Source organism: Cuculus canorus, chromosome 20, assembly GCF_017976375.1.
Source record: "Cuculus canorus isolate bCucCan1 chromosome 20, bCucCan1.pri, whole genome shotgun sequence".
Classification (NCBI taxonomy): Eukaryota; Metazoa; Chordata; class Aves; order Cuculiformes; family Cuculidae; genus Cuculus; species Cuculus canorus.
In genome coordinates this window covers 11,962,258-11,983,564 of record NC_071420.1, presented here as the reverse complement: position 1 = coordinate 11,983,564, position 21,307 = coordinate 11,962,258, and the positions used below count along the sequence as shown (strand labels likewise).

At 54.5% G+C, this 21,307-nt stretch overlaps 1 protein-coding gene across 5 annotated transcripts; it reads right to left on the bottom strand.

Annotated features, from left to right (window-relative positions):
• Positions 1-12: 12 nt before the first annotated feature.
• Positions 13-12,040, bottom strand: LOC104057356 (C-C motif chemokine 5-like). Of its 5 annotated transcripts, none has more exons than XM_054084792.1 (5): positions 11,600-11,709; positions 7,632-7,757; positions 2,164-2,328; positions 1,783-1,897; positions 13-223 (listed from the first exon to the last, which is right to left on the bottom strand). In XM_054084792.1, exons 3-5 carry the CDS (start codon positions 2,234-2,236, stop codon positions 13-15), a joined length of 399 nt encoding a protein of 132 aa, XP_053940767.1. In that variant the 5' UTR covers positions 2,237-2,328; positions 7,632-7,757; positions 11,600-11,709. The 5 variants fall into 5 exon arrangements, with proteins under 5 accessions (XP_053940767.1, XP_053940768.1, XP_053940770.1 ...); XM_054084793.1 differs by lacking the exon at positions 7,632-7,757 and adding an exon at positions 3,073-3,336 and having other exon boundaries at positions 11,600-11,704; XM_054084795.1 differs by lacking the exons at positions 7,632-7,757; positions 11,600-11,709 and adding an exon at positions 11,976-12,040.
• Positions 12,041-21,307: the final 9,267 nt, after the last annotated feature.

Below are 21,307 nucleotides of genomic sequence, written 5' to 3'. Positions count from 1 at the left end.
GTGTGAGCTGCCTTACTCCGGGTCAGCCAGCACAGGCAGGATCGTGCCTGCGGTAGCCTTACAGCAAGGCAGCACCTGCTGCACCGTGAGAGCCCAGAGGAGATGGTGGCCTCGCTGCCGTCCGGCACTGGCCACGGGATCCTTCGGCCGGGGGAGGAGCGTGGCACCGGCGGGGCCAGCTGCAGCCAGCATGAAAAGGTGGGGCTCCCTCCACCCCCGGCAGCTTGAAGAGAAAGAAAAACCTTGGCAGGAGATCAGGACAAATAAGGAAGTGACAGAAATAATCAATGCTTGTAGATGAAGCTGTACGAGGAGTGGCTGAAATCCCTTGGTCTGCTCCACCTGGAGAAGAGGAGACCGACAGGAGACCTCATCACACTCTGTGGTTTCCTCATGAGGGGAAGAGGAGGAGCAGGTGCTGAGCTCTTCTCTCTGGATCCAAGGGAATGGCAGGATGATGTGCCAGAGCACATTTACATTGGTTATTATTTGACCAGTGCCCCCAGCCCCACGGTGTGATTGTTGGGGTTGTCCTGTGCAGGGACAGGAGTTGGACTCTATGAGTCTTGTGGGTCCATTCCAGCTAAGGACATTCTATGGTTCTAAGGCAGAGGAGGCAAGATGGTCTCAGTATCCGCTGAGGTGAGCAGCCCCTGGTTGCAGCAGGAGCCTCAGCATTGCCCACCCTGCTCACAGGCTGCCTGAAGGCACCAGCCAACCTTGGTGACCCATCACGCCACCTGCTCATGCTGAAACCTCCCCCACGATGCCCACCTGCTGCACACAGTCTCAAGCCTGGGTCTTGGCCACAACAGCGCTCAAGCCCAGCTTGGCAGGCACAAGGCGGGAGGCACAGGAGGCTGCCCAGAGTCCTGCCAGGAGCACACAGGATGCTCCACAGTGCTGGAGGCTGTGCAGCACCCAGGGGCTGGAAGGCAGCCAGGTGCCAACCCATCATCACACAGACACACTTAGGGTCAGCCTGGACCCCCTCCCAGCCCCTGCTGCCCACCACAGCCTCCATCCATCATCCCAAGAGCCAGCAGGAGACGCTGCAGGTTTTGCTCCCTTTTATTATACAAAATAAAATCACAATCAGTATAAATTAGAATGAAAAGTTGCACCGAAAATGCCAAATAAATTTAAAATGCCTTTGCATTAACTTAAATGAAAGAGCTCAACGCTATTAAATAATCTGTCAAGTTCACAGGCAATAGGAAAACAGGGACGTGTCGTGGAGGTGCCTGTGTGAGGTCTTGCAGAGATGATGCTTGGAGGGAGCAGGGTGCTCCCTCTTGCTCATCCTCTGCTTGCCTTGACCTCTTGGTTCTTTATGATGTCCTGGACCCATTTGTCATCAGGTTTGCCACAAACCATCTGGCCTCGGAAGGTGGTGAATCTGGAAAAGAAATCCAGTTGGAGGGACCTCACCACCGATGAATGCCACCAAACCAGACACTTCCATAGCAGCCAAACAGCCCCAGGGAAATATGGAGTGGAAGGTTGGCTTGATGTCATTACAGGCATCCTGCTATGTCCTGCGTGACTCCCGCTCTCTGGGGATGAGGAGTTGACCAGCAGAAGCTCCTTCAGTTCAAATCTAATTGGGATGACCAGTAATTGGCTGCTTGGGATGTAGGACTGGCCTCTGAGGTGTTTCCAGGCTGTTCTCCTAACACAGGTTTTCCCTTGCCAGGATGGGGTGTGATGTGGGGTTGCCTGGCACTGCTTCCCTTGAGCAGAGCTGGGGGGCCCCAGGATTTGGGCAGGAGATCTACTCACATCACAGCTGGCTGGAAGCAGTGGCTGCCCGTGTACTCATATGTTGCCACATGGCTCAGGGGAAACGGTTTAGCGCTATATGTGACACAGCAGGGACCAGAAAAGTTCACAGAACCTGCAAGAGAAGGTAAGTTTTCTGATTAAACCAGACTAGGAAAAGTGCCAATGGGGAGAAGCATGGTCAGACGACCAGAAGATGTCCATTAAAGGAGATGCTGCTCCCACTGCGGGCTCCCACCCATCCTGCCCTCAGGATGCCAAGGAGTAGCAAGACATGATTCTCCTTTCCCACAGCAGATGTTCAGGAGAAAGAGTTGAAATGTACTACTACATCACAAAGAAAGAGGAGAGAGCTCTTCAGAAAAGAGAGTTTGGACTCACGTGGAGAAGAGGAGACCTGGTAGCAGAGGACAGCCACAAAAAGGACAGCAAAGGCAGCTGTGGAGGTCTTCATGGTTCTGCTGGGTGAAGATATATTGTAGGAGTGAGGCTGGGCTGTCGCGGAATGGCCCTTGCTGTGCTTGACACGAGATTCCGGGGTTCAGCCTGCTTTATAGAGACAGTGATCAAGGATGGAAACGCACCGGAAATATTGCCACACAACGCGACACGAAGGAAAAATTGCTGTGCCAAGGGTTCCGTGCAGCCCCGCGGAGACTAGTGCCCTGACGTGGCATATTATATAATGATATACCATGAAATGATAGAGAACAGGATATGACTTCTCTTTTCCTTTCCCCTAACCAAAGGACTCTGGAGAAAACCTAGAAGTAACAATTCAGATGATTACGAAAAGGACCTCTCACCTTGAGTAACATAGAATAATAGAATCAAAGAATCATAAAATAGTTTGGGTAGGAAGGGATGTCAAAGCCCATCCAGTCCCACCCCCTGCCATGGACAGGGACACCTCCCACTGGATCAGGGGCTCCAAGCCCCATCCAACCTGGCCTGGAACCCCTCCAGGGATGGGGCAGCCACCACTGCTCTGGGCAACCTGGGCCAGGGCCTCCCCACCCTCACAGCAAAACATTTCTCCCTAAGATCTCATCTAAATCTCCTGAGTTCCAATACTGCCTCTGGGACCCATCCAACTGCCTCTGCCTCCCATCCAGCTTGGCCTCCTCAGCAACCTCCATCAGCTTCCCCACTGAGCAGGTACACCATGTGTCTGAGGGCGTTGGCCAAATGATTCTGGAATAATGACTCACTGAAAGTGATGGTCAAGGACACAAAAGGAGCCCGGATGTGGGGTGGCACCACATTCTACCCTCTGCTCTGCATGCTTACACACTGATGGTCTTCTGGGCGCCACGGAGAAAGCCCCAACTCCACAGGGCAGAGGTGCGAACAGGGCAGTACACAGCTCCCATGGACCTCACCAACCTGCTGAGGGCACAGCTGTGAGAGCTGCCCGACTCATGGACTCTCCTTGATCCAGTCACTGTGGGAGAAGTGAAGTGTCCCCAGTTTGTCTGTGATGCAGATGTTCTGGGAAACACAAGAGGTGTGGGAGTCATGGTTGTTCTCCATCCGTTGCGTAGAGGTTTTAAGCTGCAAGAGGGGAGATTGAGATGAGATCTTCGGGAGAAATGTTTTGCTGTGAGGGTGGGGAGGCCCTGGCCCAGGTTGCCCAGAGCAGTGGTGGCTGCCCCATCCCTGGAGGGGTTCCAGGCCAGGTTGGATGGGGCTTGGAGCCCCTGATCCAGTGGGAGGTGTCCCTGCCCATGGCAGGAGGTGGAACCAGATGGGCTTTGAGGTCTCTTTCAACCCGAACCACTGTGTGATTCTATGGTTCCTCATTCTGACTGATGTTAACATTCCTATTACACATCACACAGGGACTAGAATAAAACTGAGAGGAGGAAAACAGGTTGAGGAATGAGCTGGAGCCTCCTTGCTGATGCAGTCCACACCAACACAGCCCAGCTTGTAGCTGCTTTTGAGCTGAATGTTCTGGATGTTCTTGCAAAATTCAAATATGGCTTTGAGGCAAATGTCAAGCCTCATTCTGAAAAATCAATGTTTTCTATCAGGAATATAAGCATGTCTAGACATTTTCAGTGAATTCTCCCTTCCTTTCAGACACACCAGGCTGTGCTTCCTGCTTCCATTCATTGCAAAAGGAATTCTTGGAGGTTTTGACACCTCTGTTGTTCCCCTATTCACTGTTTTTCTCAACTCTGTCCCTTCCTTGAACAAAGATTCTATATTTCAGTCTTGGCTGCTCTTTCCTGCCAAGACAAATAATGCAAATCTCTAAATATTTTGATTTCTAAAGCCTCCTCCATATCATGCATCCGAAACAGAAGCTATTTATGGCATCTGTAAAGCCTCTGCCTTATGGTGCATTTCAGCTTTGGATAGAAACCACACATGGTATCTTTGGATTCACCACCAGAACAGATTCAGGATGCAGGAGGAAGTCTTTTCTTAGCCCTGAAGGCATCCTGCTCCACCACAGACACTCTTAGGTTGGAGTCATGTCTAGGGGACCGCATTATCACCGTGTCCCTGGGAGCTGCCACAGCACTAATGTGGGAAACTCTGTTTTTTACTGGGAGCAAATCAGCTGGAAACAGAGAATGACTTGGGGAGTGACTGGGCTCACCATGAGCGGGCAACGTGTGCTCACAGCCCAGAAATCAACCATGTCCTGGGCTGCATCCAGAGCAGTGGGACCAGCAGGGAGGGAGGGGATTCTGCCCCCCTACTCCACTCTGGTGAGACCCCACCTGGAGCCCTGTGTCCAGTTCTGGAGTGCTCAGCACAGGAAGGACGTGGAGCTGTTGGAGCAAGGCCAGAAGAGGGCACAGAGATGATCCAAGGCCTGGAGCACCTCATGTACGAGGTCAGGCTGAGAGAGTTGGGGTTGTTCAGCCTGGAGAAGGGAAGGCTGCAGGGAGATCTTAGAGCAGCTTCCAGTGCTGAAAGAGGCTCCAGGAAAGCTGGGGACGGGCTTTTGATCAGGGGGGGCAGGGATGGGGTAAGGGGAACGGTTTAGAGCTGCAAGAGGGGAGATTGAGATGAGATCTTAGGAAGAAATGTTTTGCTGTGAGGGTGGGGAGGCCCTGGCCCAGGTTGCCCAGAGCAGTGGTGGCTGCCCCATCCCTGGAGGTGTTAGAGCCTATGAAGTCAGTGACCACAGGGTGGTGTGACTGCAAGACAAACAAGCAAGTTCTCAGATGTGAAGATTTGTTTTCCAGAGGGACAGAGATTTTCCAGCATGGGAATTGAAGTCTACAAAATCATGAGTGGCCGACAAAGAGCGTCAAACAGTTATTATTTAATGTCTCTCCCAGAGCAAGAAGCATGGACCATCAAATGGAAAGCTGCCAAGGGCCAGGTTCAAAATGAACAGAAGGTGGAAGCTCTTCATGTGGTAGAATAGGTTGGGTTGGAAAGGACCTCAAAGCCCAAGCAATTCCAACACCACGCCATGGGACATCTCCCACTGCATTGGATTGCTCCAAGCTCCATCCAGCCTGGCCTTGAACACCTCCAGGGATGGGGCAGCCACCCCTGCTCTGGGCAACCTGGGCCAGGGCCTCCCCACCCTCACAGCAAAACATTTCTCCCTAAGATCTCATCTCAATCTCCCCCCTTGCAGCTGAAAACCTATGAGGAGCTCCTTGCCGGGGGACACAGTGATCACAAGGTAACGTCTGAACCAGGGCATGGATTCCTAAGAGATAAGCTCAAGGAGATTTGTAGATTGGGAATGGTTGGAGGCTGGGAGTGCACTCAAGAAAGGCACCACAAATAGTTGCCTTTCTCTTCAAGGGGTTTGTTGAGGCCACATCTGGAGACTTGATCATTGACTGAGATGGACCCTTAGTCTACATCCTCTGAGACTGCTCATATTTGATTCCCCAGAGGAGCTGGTCCGACAGAACTGTAAGATCTATAGTGTAGCTTGTGAAACCGCATTGAAATCCCTGGACTGAAATCTATATCCTAGGATGTGCCTCCAGAAAATTATTTTTTGTAAATGTCAGCTGAAGACATCAGCTGTTTCCAAGCATGGTGAGGCAGAAGGACATCGCTGCAGCTGGTGCAATATTCCCAGACAAATTTGGGGCCCCTAGACAAGCCCCACTTTTGGACCAAGAGTCCAAGGAGTGGGAGGTGGCCAGGTGTCATGTCAGGATGGACTTCCCAGAAATTAGGTGGTCCTTCAAAGGACAGGCACAGGCTGCCTTTGCCAAATTACAGCCACACATATGCACTACTGTTTCCCTGAAGACGTCCTCAGCACTGAGCACCAACCTGCCTGGAGAAGAACAGGGTCTGCTCAGCAGCCACAGCACGGTGTGACTGCTTCAGCTACAGCCACGAAGGTTCAGAGAAACTTCAAATGAAGTTTGAACCATGAAGGTTCAGAGAAACGCAAAACCATTTGAGTGCCGGCTTTGAGACACCACAGATCTGACGTTTCCCAGCACTTGCACAACATGGCACTTTGTACTTGCAAAGGCTGCCTCCTGTTGTCTTCAGCCAAAGGTACCTCTGACAACTGTGAGTCATAGAACTATGGAATGGTTTGGGTCAAAAGCAATCCAGTTCCACCCCCTGCCGTGGGCAGGGACACCTCCCACTGGATCCGGTTGCTCCAAGCCCAACCCAACCTGGCCTGGAACACCTCCAGGGATGGGGCAGCCACCATTGCTCTGGGCAACCTGGGCCAGGGCCTCCCCACCCTCACAGGAAAACATTTCTCCCTAAGATCTCATCTCAGTCTCCCCTCCTGCAGCTTTCCCAGCAGGCAGGTGCAGCCTGGTCTTCTACTGCAGTTTTGGTCTGTGATCCTACATTAGGATCACTTGAGCCATTATCTTTCATACCTGTTGTCCAAGAAACGACTAGCCTGCCTTAAGTCATTGTGTCATTAGCTTTGGTTCCCCTGAGATCGCACACTGCAGATCTCCAAGTTTATTAGAAGTTTTGCTCTTGAAATTCCTTGGTTTTCTGTTCTTCCTCCTTCTCCTCTAAAGAGCAATGAGTTCTGCTGCTCTCTGGTCACAGAAGTTGCCTTCTACACTCCCACTGAAATGAGGCTAAAGGTTTCCTCTTAAGTCGCTCATATGTCGCGAAAACTTGCTGGAGAACCCACACTCATCACCCGGCACACAAACCACCGAACAGATAAACCCCCTATTACCATCAAGTCATGCCCTGGAGAATCTTACCAGCTCCCAACAGAAAAAAAACCTAGTCCAAATCTTCTTGAGGGGGTGTAACTGGTAAATCATTTCTTTCCTCTGCAGACCTCCAAGTGCTCCTGGCACAGCAGCCAGGTGGTCATCCCAGGGATTGTGTGCTGGACTCCAGCTGGACCTGCAGCCCATGCAGTGGGGAAGCTCTCCAGCAGATGGCAAACACTTCACAGCTCCAGGCAGAAATTGCTGTGGAGTAAGTTTCTGCCCAGGCAGCCACCGCTGCAGCAATGCAGCCCAAGGCTGGGCTCAGGTCCTGTCCTGTAGATCCAGCTGGGAACTATGCTCAGCTTTGCTTTTGGCTTCCTCAACAAGCAGAGACAGTTGCTGAGGCTTCAGTGCAGAGAACGCACCAGGACATAGGCGAGGGCCCCATGGATCCCTCACGCTCCTTAGCTAAGCCTTCCTCTCCAAAACCCTCTCCCTGGGCCCTTTCAAGCAGCTGCTCTACCTCTAATGGTCTCTAAGGTGGGAGCTGGCTCTCCTGCACCAGGGCTGCCCCTTCCCTTGGCCACTGATCGCCCCATGCAGCAGCCCAGGGGCTCTTCGGCAGAAGAAGCAGGCAAAGACTCAACATCAACTGGTTTGCCCAAAGCAGTCAAAAAACGAGAACAAAAGATGAAACATACGCACCCTGCAAGCTCCTCTTGGTGCACTGTGCTGCCCGAAGTGTTCTTTGCTCTATTAAGGATCCTCCTGCTATGACTGGACCACCACTCTGCACCCAAGATCCTGTCCTCTGCCTGCACTAGGTGGGCACTTTAGAATCATAGAATGGTTCAGGTCAGATGGGACTTCAAAGCCCATCCAGTTCCGCCGCTGCCATGGTTAGGGACACTTCCCCATCCAGTCTGGCCTTGCACCCCTCCAGGGATGGGGCAACCACCACTGCTCTGGGCAACCTGGGCCAGGGCCTCCCCACTCTCGCAGTAAAACATTTCTCCCTAAGATCTCATCTCAATCTCCCCTTTTGCAGCTCAAAACTGTTCCCCTTGTCCTATCCCTGCACTCCCTGATCAAGGGCCCCTCCCCAGCTTTCCTGTAGGTCCCCTTTAAGTAAGTTTTGCCCTCCGGGTCTGAGTGAACAGCCTTGCAGTGAGGGCAGGGTTGAAACTGTGGCTGCAGGGTTGAATTTGTGGTTGCAGGGTTGCATTATCGAAGGCTCATCACAGCCGCCGCCCTGCTGCTGCATGGCTTTCCAGAAGCTGTGCCCTCCAGGTACAGGTTGTCCTCTGCTGGGCTCAGGAGATTGTGTCTTGGGGTGTCTTAAGGGGTGATTGAAAGGGATCCATTTTTGGAGCTCACCCCCAGCAGGGAAAAGAGAGCAGAGCACATAGAGCCCTGTGCCCGCCTGTGCCGGCGCAGCCAGTGGGATAACAGAGGAAGGTCTGTGGTGCTCTCTGTGCCTCTATTTTCTTGCCGAAACAAGGGGGATCTGTGCTCTCCCTGAGCCTGGGCCAGGCCACGGGAGGGTGAGGAGCATTGCTGCAGCACCCTGGGACTCCTCGAGCTCTGGCTGGGAAGAGAGGTTGGAAAGGGAGCTCCTAGCCCCTAGGAGAAGAGCATCCCTCACCCCAGCCAGGACCCACAGCCTCTGCAGTCCCCTATGGCTCCTCTCCTGACATTTCTCCTTCCTCTTTGCTTGCAGGTCCTTTGGGTTGAGATCAACCTGAGAAGCAATGTCCTGGCAGAGCGGGAGCAGCCCCTTCTGGGCTGTCACAGGTGGGAGCCTTGGAACACGTGAGGAGCAAGGGGAGGCTGCCCTGCGGGACTCTGCAATGGGGAGCAGGACCAGCTCCAGTCCCTACTGCCCATCCTGAGCCAGAGCTTGATGGCTGTCACATGCTGCTGAACATTAGGCTGCCCAAAGGGAAGCAGAGACACATCATCCTCTCCATGTCTCAGCAGACATCAGACCCATGGTCTCCATCCTGCAGAAGATACTTGGGTGCAGACAACCCAGCTACTGAAAGCAAGAAAGGTGACCGTGCTCCACAGCCCAAGCGCAAGGTCTCCTGTCCCAGAAATATGAAAGCAGCTTCACCAGGGTGGGTGGCATTGGGGAAGCCAGCTTCTGTCCCTGCATAGGCCAGACACCCCTGTGCCAGGCTCTCCCATCACTCTGCCTCCAGGCTGCAGTCCAGCTTCTTGGACAGGAGCGAGATGAGCACAGAGCAACCAAGCAGATGAGACCCAGCCGTGGCTTTCAGTAAAGACCTGCTGGGTAAGAGGAGTGGTGCCCAACCCACCTTTCCTCTGTCCTTCACTATCTCCCCATGGAACCTGAGGCAGGGGAACAGCCCACACACAAGAACAGCCCTGTGCCTTCTCCACTTCCAGAGCAGCTCTCAATCTGCATAAAAGCCAGGCACCCTCTCTCACCAGAAAGCAGCCTCTCAAATCCCTGCAAAGCTGCCAAGCCTGGGCGAGAGCCCAGAAGCACAATCCAGCAGAGCCACTGGAGGGACTGGACCAACCCAGGGTGGTCTGACCAGCTCCCCATGGCCTGGCTCCTCACTCCAACTCGGACAGCCCAGCTTCGAGCAGCAGGAACAGCAGGTAGAAAAGATCTGTTCCAGCCACCTTCCTCTGCTCCTGCCCTGGCCACAGCCTCCCAGTTGGCCAGCCCAGGTCCCAGAATGGGCACTTGGCCCTGGCCATGGAAGAAGAGGACGTGACTCTGCTCTTCGGTAAAAGGGAGCCGATAACACATAGAATCATAGACTCATAGAATCATCAGGTTGGAAAGGACCCACTGGATCGAGTCCAACCATTCCTAACACTCCCTTAAACCATGTCCCTAAGCACTTCATCAACCCATTCCTTAAACACCTCCATGCCTCATGATCACTCGCTTGGGGTTGAAGACCAACCCACCTAGATCTAGGCCCTCACGCTCGAGAGGCCACACGGGACCAGGATGCTTTTAGCCAGGCAATGGAGGTGGGAGAGCTAGGTAGATCACAAGGACCTTGCTGTCCTTTGTCGAATGTCTCCCTCTGTTCTTGCTTTCCTTCAAATCTATTCAGCAATGACTTCATTTCTTCAATTATTAATCACCTCACCACAACAGTGCCTGAATTAAACCCATTAAACCTCCTCTGGGACCAGCCCCAAGGAAGGAGGCAGCTTTCCAAAAAGCACATTAGAGAGAAGGCAGACAGGGAGGCGAGACAACCTGCGGTGGGAGGAGATGGCCTTGCTGCATAGCATAGACCATTTCCCATCAGCTGTGAATCTGATACCCAACGTGCGGAGATGGGTGAGGTCCATCTCACAAGGAGCCTGGTCACACATCCTGCTGGGCAGTTACAGGAGGGTCCTTATGTGGCAATTGTTGCAGCTGAAAACTAAGCCACGCAAGTGAGTTATGCAGGGAGGATTGCTTACACAAGAGCTCCTGACAAGCCACATCCTAAAGAGATGTTCCCAGATTGCCCCATCACCACTTGCAGCAGCGGACAGGGTGGCTTTGCATTGATATTCTCTGCCTGAAGCAAAGACTCTGACTGCGTGTGAGCCACTTTTGGGGACCGAGGAACCCTGCTGGCACAGCCTCAGCCCAGCCCCCTGTGCCATCGCTGGGGATTAACTGGGGAGCAGGCAGAGATTGCAGTCCCTGCCAAAATCCTGATTTGTCCACGTTTACAGCAATGTTCCAGTTCTCGCGAAGGTCCCAGTGGGAAATCTACTCCCAGACGGGGATGGGATTCCAGGTCAAAACCACAGGAGCCTGTCACAGTCCAGCAATTTGCTGGGGTGAGAGAAGGCACAGATCAGGTACAAATCTCTGATGAGTGACGGGGCAAGAGACATGAGCCTGGACGACGTTGTGCAGAACAGCATCTTGGCCATCAATCCCCCAGGTCCTCGGGGGAGCAAAAACCTGGATCCTCCTCCCTGCTTCTCTCTGGCCCCAAGCAGGACCAGGAAGCCCTGTAACCCCCTGCCCGCTCCTCCCTGGCCCTGGGCAGGATGGGGAGGCTCCAAATCCTCCTGTGCATGAGCAGGACAGGGAAGCCCTGAATCCCCCTCTCTGCCCCTCCCTGGCCCCGGGCAGGATGGGGAGGCTCTGAATCCCCCTGCCTGCTCCTCCCTGGCCCTGAGCAGCATGGGGAAGCTCTGAATCCCCCTCCTCACTCCTCCCTGGGTCCGAAGAGCACAAGGAAGCCCTGAAACCCCTAGCCCTGAGCATCACTGGGAAGCCCTGAATCCCCTTCCACTGCTCCTCCTTGGCCCCGGGCAGGATGGGGAGGCTTTGAAACCCCCTGCCCACTCCTCCTTGGCCCCGGGCAGGATGGGAAGGCTCTGAATCCCCCTGCCTGCTCTTCCCTGAATTAAGCCAGACTGGGAAGCCCTAAATCCCCCCTGCCCACTCCTCCCTGGCCCCAACAAGCACAGAGATTCCCTGAATACCCCTCTCGGCTCCTCCCTGGCCCTGGGGCAGGATGGACTCCTCCCAGGCCGCTAGCAGCACTGGAAAGCCCTGAATCCCCCCGCAGGCCGCTGCACAGTGTAGCTCGTCTTGGCCACAGCACAAGGTCCAGTGCACAGCGCCCGAGGCCATGCGAGAGGGAGAGGCTGCGCTGGGATCCGCTCACCTCGCTGCTGCATTAGGGCCATGCTGTGGGAGGAGCGAGGCCGGGACCCCCAGAGGACCCCCGAGCTCCCGCCCCCGGTGGTCCCTGGGGTCGCTCAGCCCGCACTGCCGCCCTCCCCTCCCCCCTCCCCCGGCAGGGGGCGCCACACGGAGCGGACGGTGCAGCAGGGGCAGAGCGGAAGGAGCCGCGGCCCATCAGCACCGAGCAGAGGCTCGGAGGCGGGGCTAAGGCGGACGAGAGGGGGCCGGGCCTGGCCGTGAGTGGCGTCCGCGTGGGCCAATGAGCGCACGGCTCTAGGGGCGCGGGGCCCGCCTCCGTGGGGGCGCGTGGCGAGCGGCGGCGCGCGGCCAAGAGGGAGGGGGGCGGGGGGCGTGACCTCGTGTGAGTGGCGGGGGGAGTGGGCCAATGGCGCGGGGCCCGGCCGGCGGAGCTGAGCGGAGCGCTGGCCGAGGGAGCGGAGGCGCCGGACGCGCGGCGGGGCCATGGACCGCGTGAGCAGCTCCATGAAGCAGGTCGCCAACCCTCTGCCCAAAGTGCTCGGGCGGCGGGCGGGCGGCGGCGGCCTCGAGGTGGAGCGGGAGAGCTTTGAGCGGGCCCAGGTAGCCAGCGGCACCGCGGGGCGGGCCGAAACGGAGTGGGGCCAACAGGGGGCGGGGCCGGGGGAGGGGGGGGGGGCGACAGGTACGTGGACCCGTTTTCATTGGATTGCGCGGGCCTCGTGGGCGGGGATATTGCGGGGGGCGGGGCCTGTCTGGGTGCGCCGCGTGGGCGGGGCCGTGTCAGGTGGGCGGGGGCGGAGAGGGGGCGGAGCCAGCCAGGCACCTGGAGCCGGTTTTATTGGGTGGAGCTGGCCCGGCGGGCGGGGCTAAGTCGGATGAGCCGAGGGGGGCGGAGCCCACTGGTACATGGAGGTGTTTTTATTGGATGGAGGTGTTCTGTGGGCGGGGCTTACTCAGCTGGGCGTGGATATGTTTGAGTAGGCGGGGCTAATGAGCTGGGCGGTGCGATGGCGGTGGCATTACTGGGCGGGGCCTGTGGGGCGGGTCGGCCCTGGTCGGCGGGGCCGCTTGAGGAGGTGATTGGCTGAGGGGCGGTGCGGGGGTCGGTGCTTTCCCGAAGGGTGCAGGGGAAGGGGCACCCCCGGCTTCCCGTCGCTGCCGTGCGCTCTGCAGGCCGTGGCTGGGTTGTTCCCCCACCCAGGAGCACAGGGGGTCCCCATGGAGGGCAGGGGATGGGCCATCTCCAGGCTCCCCCTCACTGCCCTGGGTCCCCCAGGCTGTGGCTGAGCCGTTCCCATGCAATGTGGGGCTGAAGGAGCCATGCCTGGGGTGGGGTCTCCCCTCTGGCCCTGGCCAGAGGCATGTGTCGTGCCCAGACTGGTGCCCTCTCCACCCTTGCTCCACTTTGCATCGTCTCAAGAGGTGCCCTCAGGACATGGCACCCTCTGCCCCATCAGGTGAAGGGGAGGCAGTGTGGTTCCAGGGTGCACATGGTCTGTCACCCCGATGGATGTTAGCCCAGAGACCTCCTGTGCCACTCAGAGACATCTGGTGAGGGCAGGGACAGGGACCAGGACAGGGCAGAGCCGCCGGGCCTGTGGAGCAGTGGCTGCAATTGGCTCCCAGCAGGACCCGGAGTGCTTGGATGGGGATTTTCTGCCCTCTCCTGTGGTTTAGGTGAGGCCTCGAGTTCCTGCACATGGAGCAGAGGGAGCAGCCGTGCTTTAGGATGAAAAGCTGACAATTTGGGAAAAGGGCATGCTTGGAAGCAGCTGGGACAATGCCTGGACAAGCCATGGGAAGGGGGAGGGTGGCAACCGGAGGAGCTGGGGACAGCTTGTTCCATCTCCGTTCCCAGAGATGGAAAATCGAGGCAAAGCGGTGCCGTCCTGCCCTCCCGTGGGAGAGGAAGGGAAACAGGTGGGAGAGGGGCGGAGGGGGCAGACAGCAGGATCAGCTGCTCCAGAAGCATGGCAGGGGGGAGCAGGACCTGGATGAGACCAGATTGGGAATGGCACAAGGATGATGGCTCCATGATGCAATTAGAGATCAACTTTAAGACGGGTTTTTTTTTCAGAAACAGAAACTTGAGGATCTAAGGTTGGATGTGAGGTTGGATGTGAGATCCTGCCCAGGGAGTCTTCTTACATTCCTCGCTCGGATTACTTCAAAATCAATTATTTACTGCCGTAGAGGTGGAACTGGGACTGGTTTGTGTTTGCAATTGCCTGTCAGGTCCTGTGTGACAGCAAAGGACCCCAGAGCATCTGCAAAGATCCATGGGATCCCCAAAGGTCCCACGGCATCCCCAAGGATCCCTCATGCTCCCCAAGAGCTGCTGCTCCCTTGGGAAGGGCAGACCTGGAGCGAGCGGCCAGCTGTGCCGCAGGAGCAGCACACGCAGCACCCAGCACCACGCCAGCAGCATCACGAGCCCTCACACCACCTGCCACATCCCTACTCCCTGGATTTAACTTTCCTTGCCTGGTGTGCAGACACCACATGTCTTCTTAGGAGCTCGGTCCCTTCCTGTCTTCTTATTCTTCTGTAGATTCAGCTCTGTGCAATTTCCTTTCTTGATCTTTTATTCCCCCCCTCCTTATTTTGTGTCATTCTTTCTCTCTCTCTGTGGTTTCGGGAACTTGCCGGCACCCCTCAGATCTGCCACGCGTTGGTCATCCACAGTTTCTGTCGAACTTCTTCTTTCTGAGTTTTTTTTTATAGAACCTTTGTGGGGTTTGGGGATTTTGGAGTTTTCTTTTTGGAAAGTGACTCTTCTTAAGAAAAGTTGAATCTGTTAAATTGCCTTTCATAGAATCATGGAGTGGTTTGGGTCAGAAGGGGCCTTAAGCCCATCCCTTTCCAACCCCCTGCCATGGGTAGGGACAATTCCCACTGCCACTGGATCACGTTTCTCCAAGCCCATCCAACCCAGTCTTGAACACCTCCAGGGATGGCGCAGCCACCACTGCTCTGGGCAACCTGGGCCAGGGCCTCCCCACTCTCACAGCAAAACATTTCTTCCTAAGAGCTCATCTCAATCTCCTCATCTCCAAACCTGCCTGTCTTGTGACAGCAGTACCCTCACCAGAAAGATTATTCTGAGTTAAAAGAGCCCAAGCAGGCAGAAAGTGCATCAAAATGGGTCTTCACTGAGCCTGAATGACACCTGCTGGGGTTTGGCACCACCTCATTTGTGTGCTTTGAGACTCAGCTTGGACAAACAAAGGTGGCCTGTGAAGCCATGGTGCTGGTGGGACATTCTAAAGGTGGAATGCTCTGTTGGCAGGGAGGCATTAGAGCGGTTGGATGCTCTGTGGGGCATTCTGGTGGTGGGACAGTGTTGGTGGTGGGACATTCTGGTGTTTGGACGCTCTGTTGGTGGTGGGACATATGGGTGCCTGGACACTTTGTTGGTGGTTTGGACACTGTTGGTGGCAGGGCATTAGGCTGGTTGGATGCTCTGTTGGTGGTGGGGCGTTCTGGTGGTAGGACACTCTGTTGGTGGTAGGACATTCAGGTGGTTGGACCTGTTGGTGGTGGGATTCTCTGTTGATGGCAGGGAATTCTTATGTTGGGATGCTCTGTTGGTGGTGGGGCGTTCAGGTGGTTGGATGCTCTTGTGGTGGTGGGCAGCTGGTGGTGGAATGCTTTCATGGTGCTCATCACATTACACTATCTGTCCATCTGTTCACTTGGGAGCAAATGGGGATACATTTCCTGGTGGCCTCTTTTCTTCTCCCACGGCTGGCTGTGTGTCTCAGTTTTCCTGGTGATGCAAATCTGTGAAACCTGAGGAGATGCTGCAACATGGTGTCCCTGTCGTTGTGCTGCTGTGTGTGTCCTTGCTGCCTGCTGGGCAGAAGCTGCTTAGGGAGAACCACAAGCATCGGGCCGTCTGGTTTGGGCACACACCCACGTACTTCCTGTTGCTTTTGCCATCAGTGCTGATAGTTTGCATGGGAAGTTGAGCAAGGACACCAAATCCTATACTTCTGCTGTCCTTACCGAGTGCATCACTGCCATGTAGAGGACAAGTGTTGCAACTCTCTGCCTTTTGCTAGTGTTTCTCTTGCTGTGATTCACTGCTGCATGTTGCCTCAGTAGAACAGATCTATGGACAGAGCAAAGGTCACCAACGGGGGATAAAAAACACCAAAACTGAAAAATCTATCATACGTTGAGATAAATCTTCATATCTCACGTGATATCTGAGTTTGACATCCGCGTCCCCTGCAAGTTCTCCTCATATTAAGGAGCGTGTTCTGGTGTCAGAGCTCTACAGGGAAGGTCTGAAGACCTCCTCACTCAGGTTGGTGCATTAGGATCTTCCCTCCTTTGGTCTCCCTGCACTTCTCCTCTCCACGGTGGTCCTCAGTGGACATCATGTCATGGTGGTGCCAAGGGGTGAACCTTGTTCCACACCAACTCACTTGGCTGGGGCAGGAACAAGGACTGGAGCTCACCACACATCCTGCTGGGATTCCAAGGATACTTCCCCTTCACCAGCACCCACCTCACCACAACCTCCTTTCCGGGAGCTGCAGAGAGCGATGAGGTCTCCCTTCAGCCTCCTCTTCTCCAGGCTAAACAGCCCCAGGTCCCTCAGCTGCTCCTCATAAGACTTGTTCTCCAGACTCTTCCCCAGCCTCGTTGCCCTTCTCTGGACATGCTCCAGCAGTTTCATATCATTCAATATCTTTCTTTCCTCCCCTGAGTTGTTAGTGAAACCTTTTGATGTGGGAACCAACATTTTTCACAACTAAATGCAGGTTGAATGCAGCTCTGTGCCCGTCCTGGTCCCTAGCGTGGGCTGTGCCATCTGAAAGGAGGTTGTGCTGAGGTGGGTGTTGGTCTCTTCTGCCAAGTAAACAAAGGATGGGATGAGAGGGAATGGCCTCAAGTTGTGTCAGGGGAGGATTAGACTGGATATCAGGAAAAATTTCTGTATCAAAAAAGGCACTAGCAGAGTCTGCTGAGGGCAGCGGTGGAGTCTCCATACCTGAAGGGGTTTAAAAGACAGGTGGACAAGGTGCTCAGAGATGGTTTAGTAGTGGACAGGTCCAGGACTCAATAATCCCAAAGATCTTTTCCAAACAAATGATTCTATGATCTTTGAGCACCTGTTACTGCAGTTAACCCCTTCCCTTCTCACTTACATAACTGGAAATACGGCACTGGGTCTCCCATCTCCAGCAGCCCCACTGGGTTCAGAGCAGCCCCGTCTCGCAGCCGTGAAGGAAATACCATTTGTCTACTGAAAAAAAAACAATTTTTGTGGTTCAGATGCTGCAGCCGCCAGCGGCTTTGCCAAGAACTTCAGTTCTTACACAGGAAATGAGTCTCCTTTCAAAGCACCCGAGTGGGGCTTTATATATATAGCCTCTCTGAAAAGATATTTAAAGAAACATATTGACACTAGCAAGAACAGGAAAAAATAGCTCCTGGCTGCGGGGAGCGAGGGCTGAAGGCAGCTGAGCCCATCCTGGGGGAGTAGGTGGTACTGAGAATTAATTCTTGGCTCTTTCATCTCCAGGAAAATGAGCTCCTGTGCTTTGTGCTGTGTGAACCCCCATGCTTTCGGTCTCCTGTCTTTTAATTGGAATTAGAGGTGCTTGGGATTGAATACAGCTTCCACAGCAATGAAATGAGTCATCTCGTCTCTTTTCAACGTGTCCCTCTTAGGAACTTATTTCCATCCCCGGGGAAAAGCAAATAGTTTGTATTTTCCCGGATTAGGGGCTGCTTTTCTCGTTGGTGCAATCTGGGCTGGAGGAGGGGGAGCTGGTTTAAGTAGATGCAGAAATAACAGAGTGTTTTAATGTGATGATGGACTCCAGAAGTGGCCAAGCCTCAGGAGGATGAATAGATTTGGGGCTGAAAGTGGGGAGAATCTGCCCCCAAGTCCAGGGGGCTGCTCTGGATTGGAATGTGGTGGCTTTGAACCCCAAAGTGGTGAGTGGGGGCTTTGTCTCAAATCACACCAGAGGCTAAGTGGGATGGCAGGGATGCTGGGGGACGTTGCTGCCCCAAACCCCTTTGCCCTTGCTCAGCCCATGCTGCCCTGGTGGCTTCAAGAAGCATTTTAAACACAGATCGGCATAAACGCTGTGAGCTGGGGTGGTGGGAATTCAGTGGCTCTGCTCTTAGGAGATGGCTCCCTGCCGTGGGTGTCCTTCTGAAATCCAGCCCATTTAACTCCATCCTCCTGCAAAGCTGGGGAAAAGCAGACAGCCAGGTGGATTGATTTTACCAAATTCCCCCTTGGAGGACTCCGGCCAGAGCGTAGTCCCTGTGCCAGCAGCAGCTCCAGAGCTCAGGGACGGTGGTGGGGGAGGTCATGAGGAGGGGTTTGCTCATCCCAGCTTTGCTCTTCCAGGTGCAAAAACTCTGGACAGACCAAAGTGAAGGCACTGCAGCTGCAGGAGGGACAATTTTGGTTGAAGATTGAAAAACTGAAGATCATAGAATCATTAAAGTTGGAAAAGCTCTCTAAGCTCATCCAGTCCAACCATCAGCCCAACTCCACCGTGCCTACTAAACCATGTCCCCAAGTGCCACAGCCACACACCTTTTGAACCCCTTAAGGGATGGGGACTCCACCACTGCCCTGGGCAGCCTCTGCCAGGGCTTTACCACTCTTTCCATAAAGAAATGTTTCCTAATATCCAACCTAAACCTCCCCTGGTGAAACTTGAGGCCATTTCCTCTTGTCTGATCATTTGTTGCTTGGGAGAAGAGCCCAGCATCCACCTGACAACAGCCTCCTTTCTGGGACCTGCAGAGAGCGATGAGGTCTCACCTCAGCCTCCTCTTCTCCAAGCTAAACAGCCCCAAGTCCCTCAGCTGCCTCTTATAAGACTTGTTTTCCAGACCCTTCCCCAAGCCTTGTTGCCCTCCTCTGGACACACTAAGAGAAGGCTGCAGGGAGACCTTAGAGCAGCTTCCTGTGCTGAAAGGAGCTCCAGAAGAGCTGGGGAGGGGCTCCTGGTCAGGGAGTGCAGAGACAGGATGGCAGGGGAACAGTTTTGAGCTGTAAGAGGGAAGATTGAGGTGAGATCTTAGGGAGAAATATTTTGCTGTGAGGGTGGGGAGACCCTGGCCCAGGTTGCCCAGAGCAGTGGTGGCTGCCCCATCCTGGAGGGGTTCAAGGCCAGGTTGGATGGGGCTTGGAGCCCTTGATCCAGTGGGAGACGGCCCTGCTCATGGCAGGGGGTGGGACTGGATGGGCTTTGAGGTCCCTTCCAACCCAAACCATTCCATGATTCTATGAATATTGATAATTAAGTTTGAAAAAACATAGTTGGCTTAGAGTGAGCAGTGCTGGGAGGGCTGGTGAGGGCTGCCCCAGGAACCCCCGGTGCAAGCAGGAGAAGAAGCTTGGTCCCGTGACTCAGCCCTAGTGGACCAGGTGCTGGCGCATAGTGTGGGGAATCCACTTAAAACCCCTTTCTCCTAAAAGAATTTGGTCCGTCTCTGCTTTCCCCCGAGGGTGACCCACAGTGGGACAGCTGGGACATAGGGCCAACCAGGGGGTTCGCAGAGCAGCACAAGGGCTGGGGGAAGGGCTGGAGCCTGGCCCTAATCTCTGCCACCAGCTTGGCTGATTTATTTTGCACAGTCACCGAACAAGAAAACTTCCTGGGGACAGGCTGTTCCCCGGGTGACAGCAGAACCCAGCCGCGCAGCCAGGATTTTAGCCCGGATGTGCGAGTCCCAGCCCACAGCCGGGCTAATTATACATCATGTGCTGTTCCGGGCTAATCACTTTGGAAGGTAAATGGTCCCTAGTCTACGTGCAAAAGGCGAAGTTGCTTGCTCAAAGGCATACAAAGACATTTCATCTTTTATGATGGATTCACAAAGTGGTTTGGGTTGGAAGGGACCTCAAAGCCCATCCAGTCCCACCCCCTGCCATGGGCAGGGACACCTCCCACTGGATCCGGTTGCTCAAAGCCCGGTCTAACCTAGCCTCGAACATCTCTGCTCCCAATCTTGCTGTGCTCTGGGTAAATCCACCTCTGTCTTTGGGTTGATTTTTTCTCTCCTGGAGGAAGAAGGGCTTATGATGGTGACCTGTAATGCCTGAAGATAAGGCATGACCTGCTGTGACACCTTGGTCTGGAGCATGACCTGCTAGGAGCGCGTATTCTCTGCTAGTTGTACGTGTCCACGTTGTGTCTCCTCCTGTTCCTGTGGATTCGGTCATAAAATCATGGAATGGTTTGGGTCAGAAGGGACTTTAAAGACCATCCAATTCCACTCTCCGGCCGTGGGCATGGGCACCTCCCACTGGATCAGGGGCTCAAAGCCCCATCCAACCTGGCCTTGAACCCCTCCAGGGATGAGGCAGCCACCACTGCTGTGGGCAACCTGAGCCAGGGCCTCCCCACCCTCAGCATGAAACATTTCCTCCCTATGTCCAACCTTACCTCATCCCTGTTCAGTTTAAAACCACATCTTGGCTCATGGAGCTTCCTTTTGTAAACACAGAATTTTGGTTCCTTCTCTGGTGGGATGTTTTGGCACCTTCAGAAGTATCCCACATGGTGTAGTTTGGTTGTGGTGATGATTGGTGTTGCACCATAAGGACGGGCTTATCCTTGGAGCTGCAGCAGGCTATGGTCTTGGCCACAGCTTCCAACTCCATCTTCCATCCAGCACTGAGGTGCTTCCAGATGGTCCCTGTCCACACCACAGGCTTTGAGATGGCTCTGCCCATTGGCTGTGTCTTAGAGCCTGTGCCCTCCCATGGCACTTGACACGCTGATCCCTTCTGGCCCTGCCATTAGCCGGTTGTGCTGGTTTTTTGCTTGGACAAGTGGACACCGTTGCACATAGTATCCTCACCAATGCAAAAAGCATCGGAGCAGGCACTGCAAAAGCTGTGTCACCAAGAATTCAGAGAGCTCCAGAGCTTGTCCAGCTTTCTTCAGCTCATCACGAGGTTACCAGGCTTTCCTTATGGCTTGGTCATGAAACTTATGTTGTGAGGTTGCCTTGAGTTGTCCAGATCTGCCATCCTTTGAGTCTTGAGGTGGAGAAGACTCTGTTCCTTGTCTAACAAACACAACTCCGCTAAGCGTGCTTGCAGAGGAGGTTGCTGAAGCTGTGGTCAGCTTATTCCTGGTCTTTCATAGTTTCACATTCTCTTTCTCCCCAGTCTGACTGTGGCCAGCTTGATGGGATTGCAATAAATCCCAACCTGACAGCATCAGCCTGGGCTCTTCCTGGTGGGATTTTAGTCCAGCTGCCCCCAGCGCTGCAGCAAAGGCTGCTGGTGTCTGGGTTTCTCTTCCCTCGAGTCTCCTGGGGTCTGATGGTCATTGCCCAATTTTCTATCACCCTCCCTGCTGTGCCAAGTGCCCTAATGCCTGCATGGATGCTGCTGCCAGAGGTGAGCGGCAGGTGAGGCACTGCTGCCGAGGAAAGTGTGTTAAATATTTACTGTGGAGAAGAGATGAGTTGGAGCAAACCTAGGGACCCTTCGGGAGAGGAGGCTTCTCTAGGCAGAGCCAGGCTCTGACTTGCTCTTTATTGGAACCATTTGTCTCTTTTATTCCACACGAGCAACTCAGTGCTCTCTAGAGAGAGCATGGCATTGCTTTTTATCCCGATGAGCAGGCTGGGAAGCAGTGGTTTCCAGTCATTGTGTTCTCATGGAAGCAAACAAGAAAACAGGGTTTCGTAAGTACAAATGGTGTTGCAA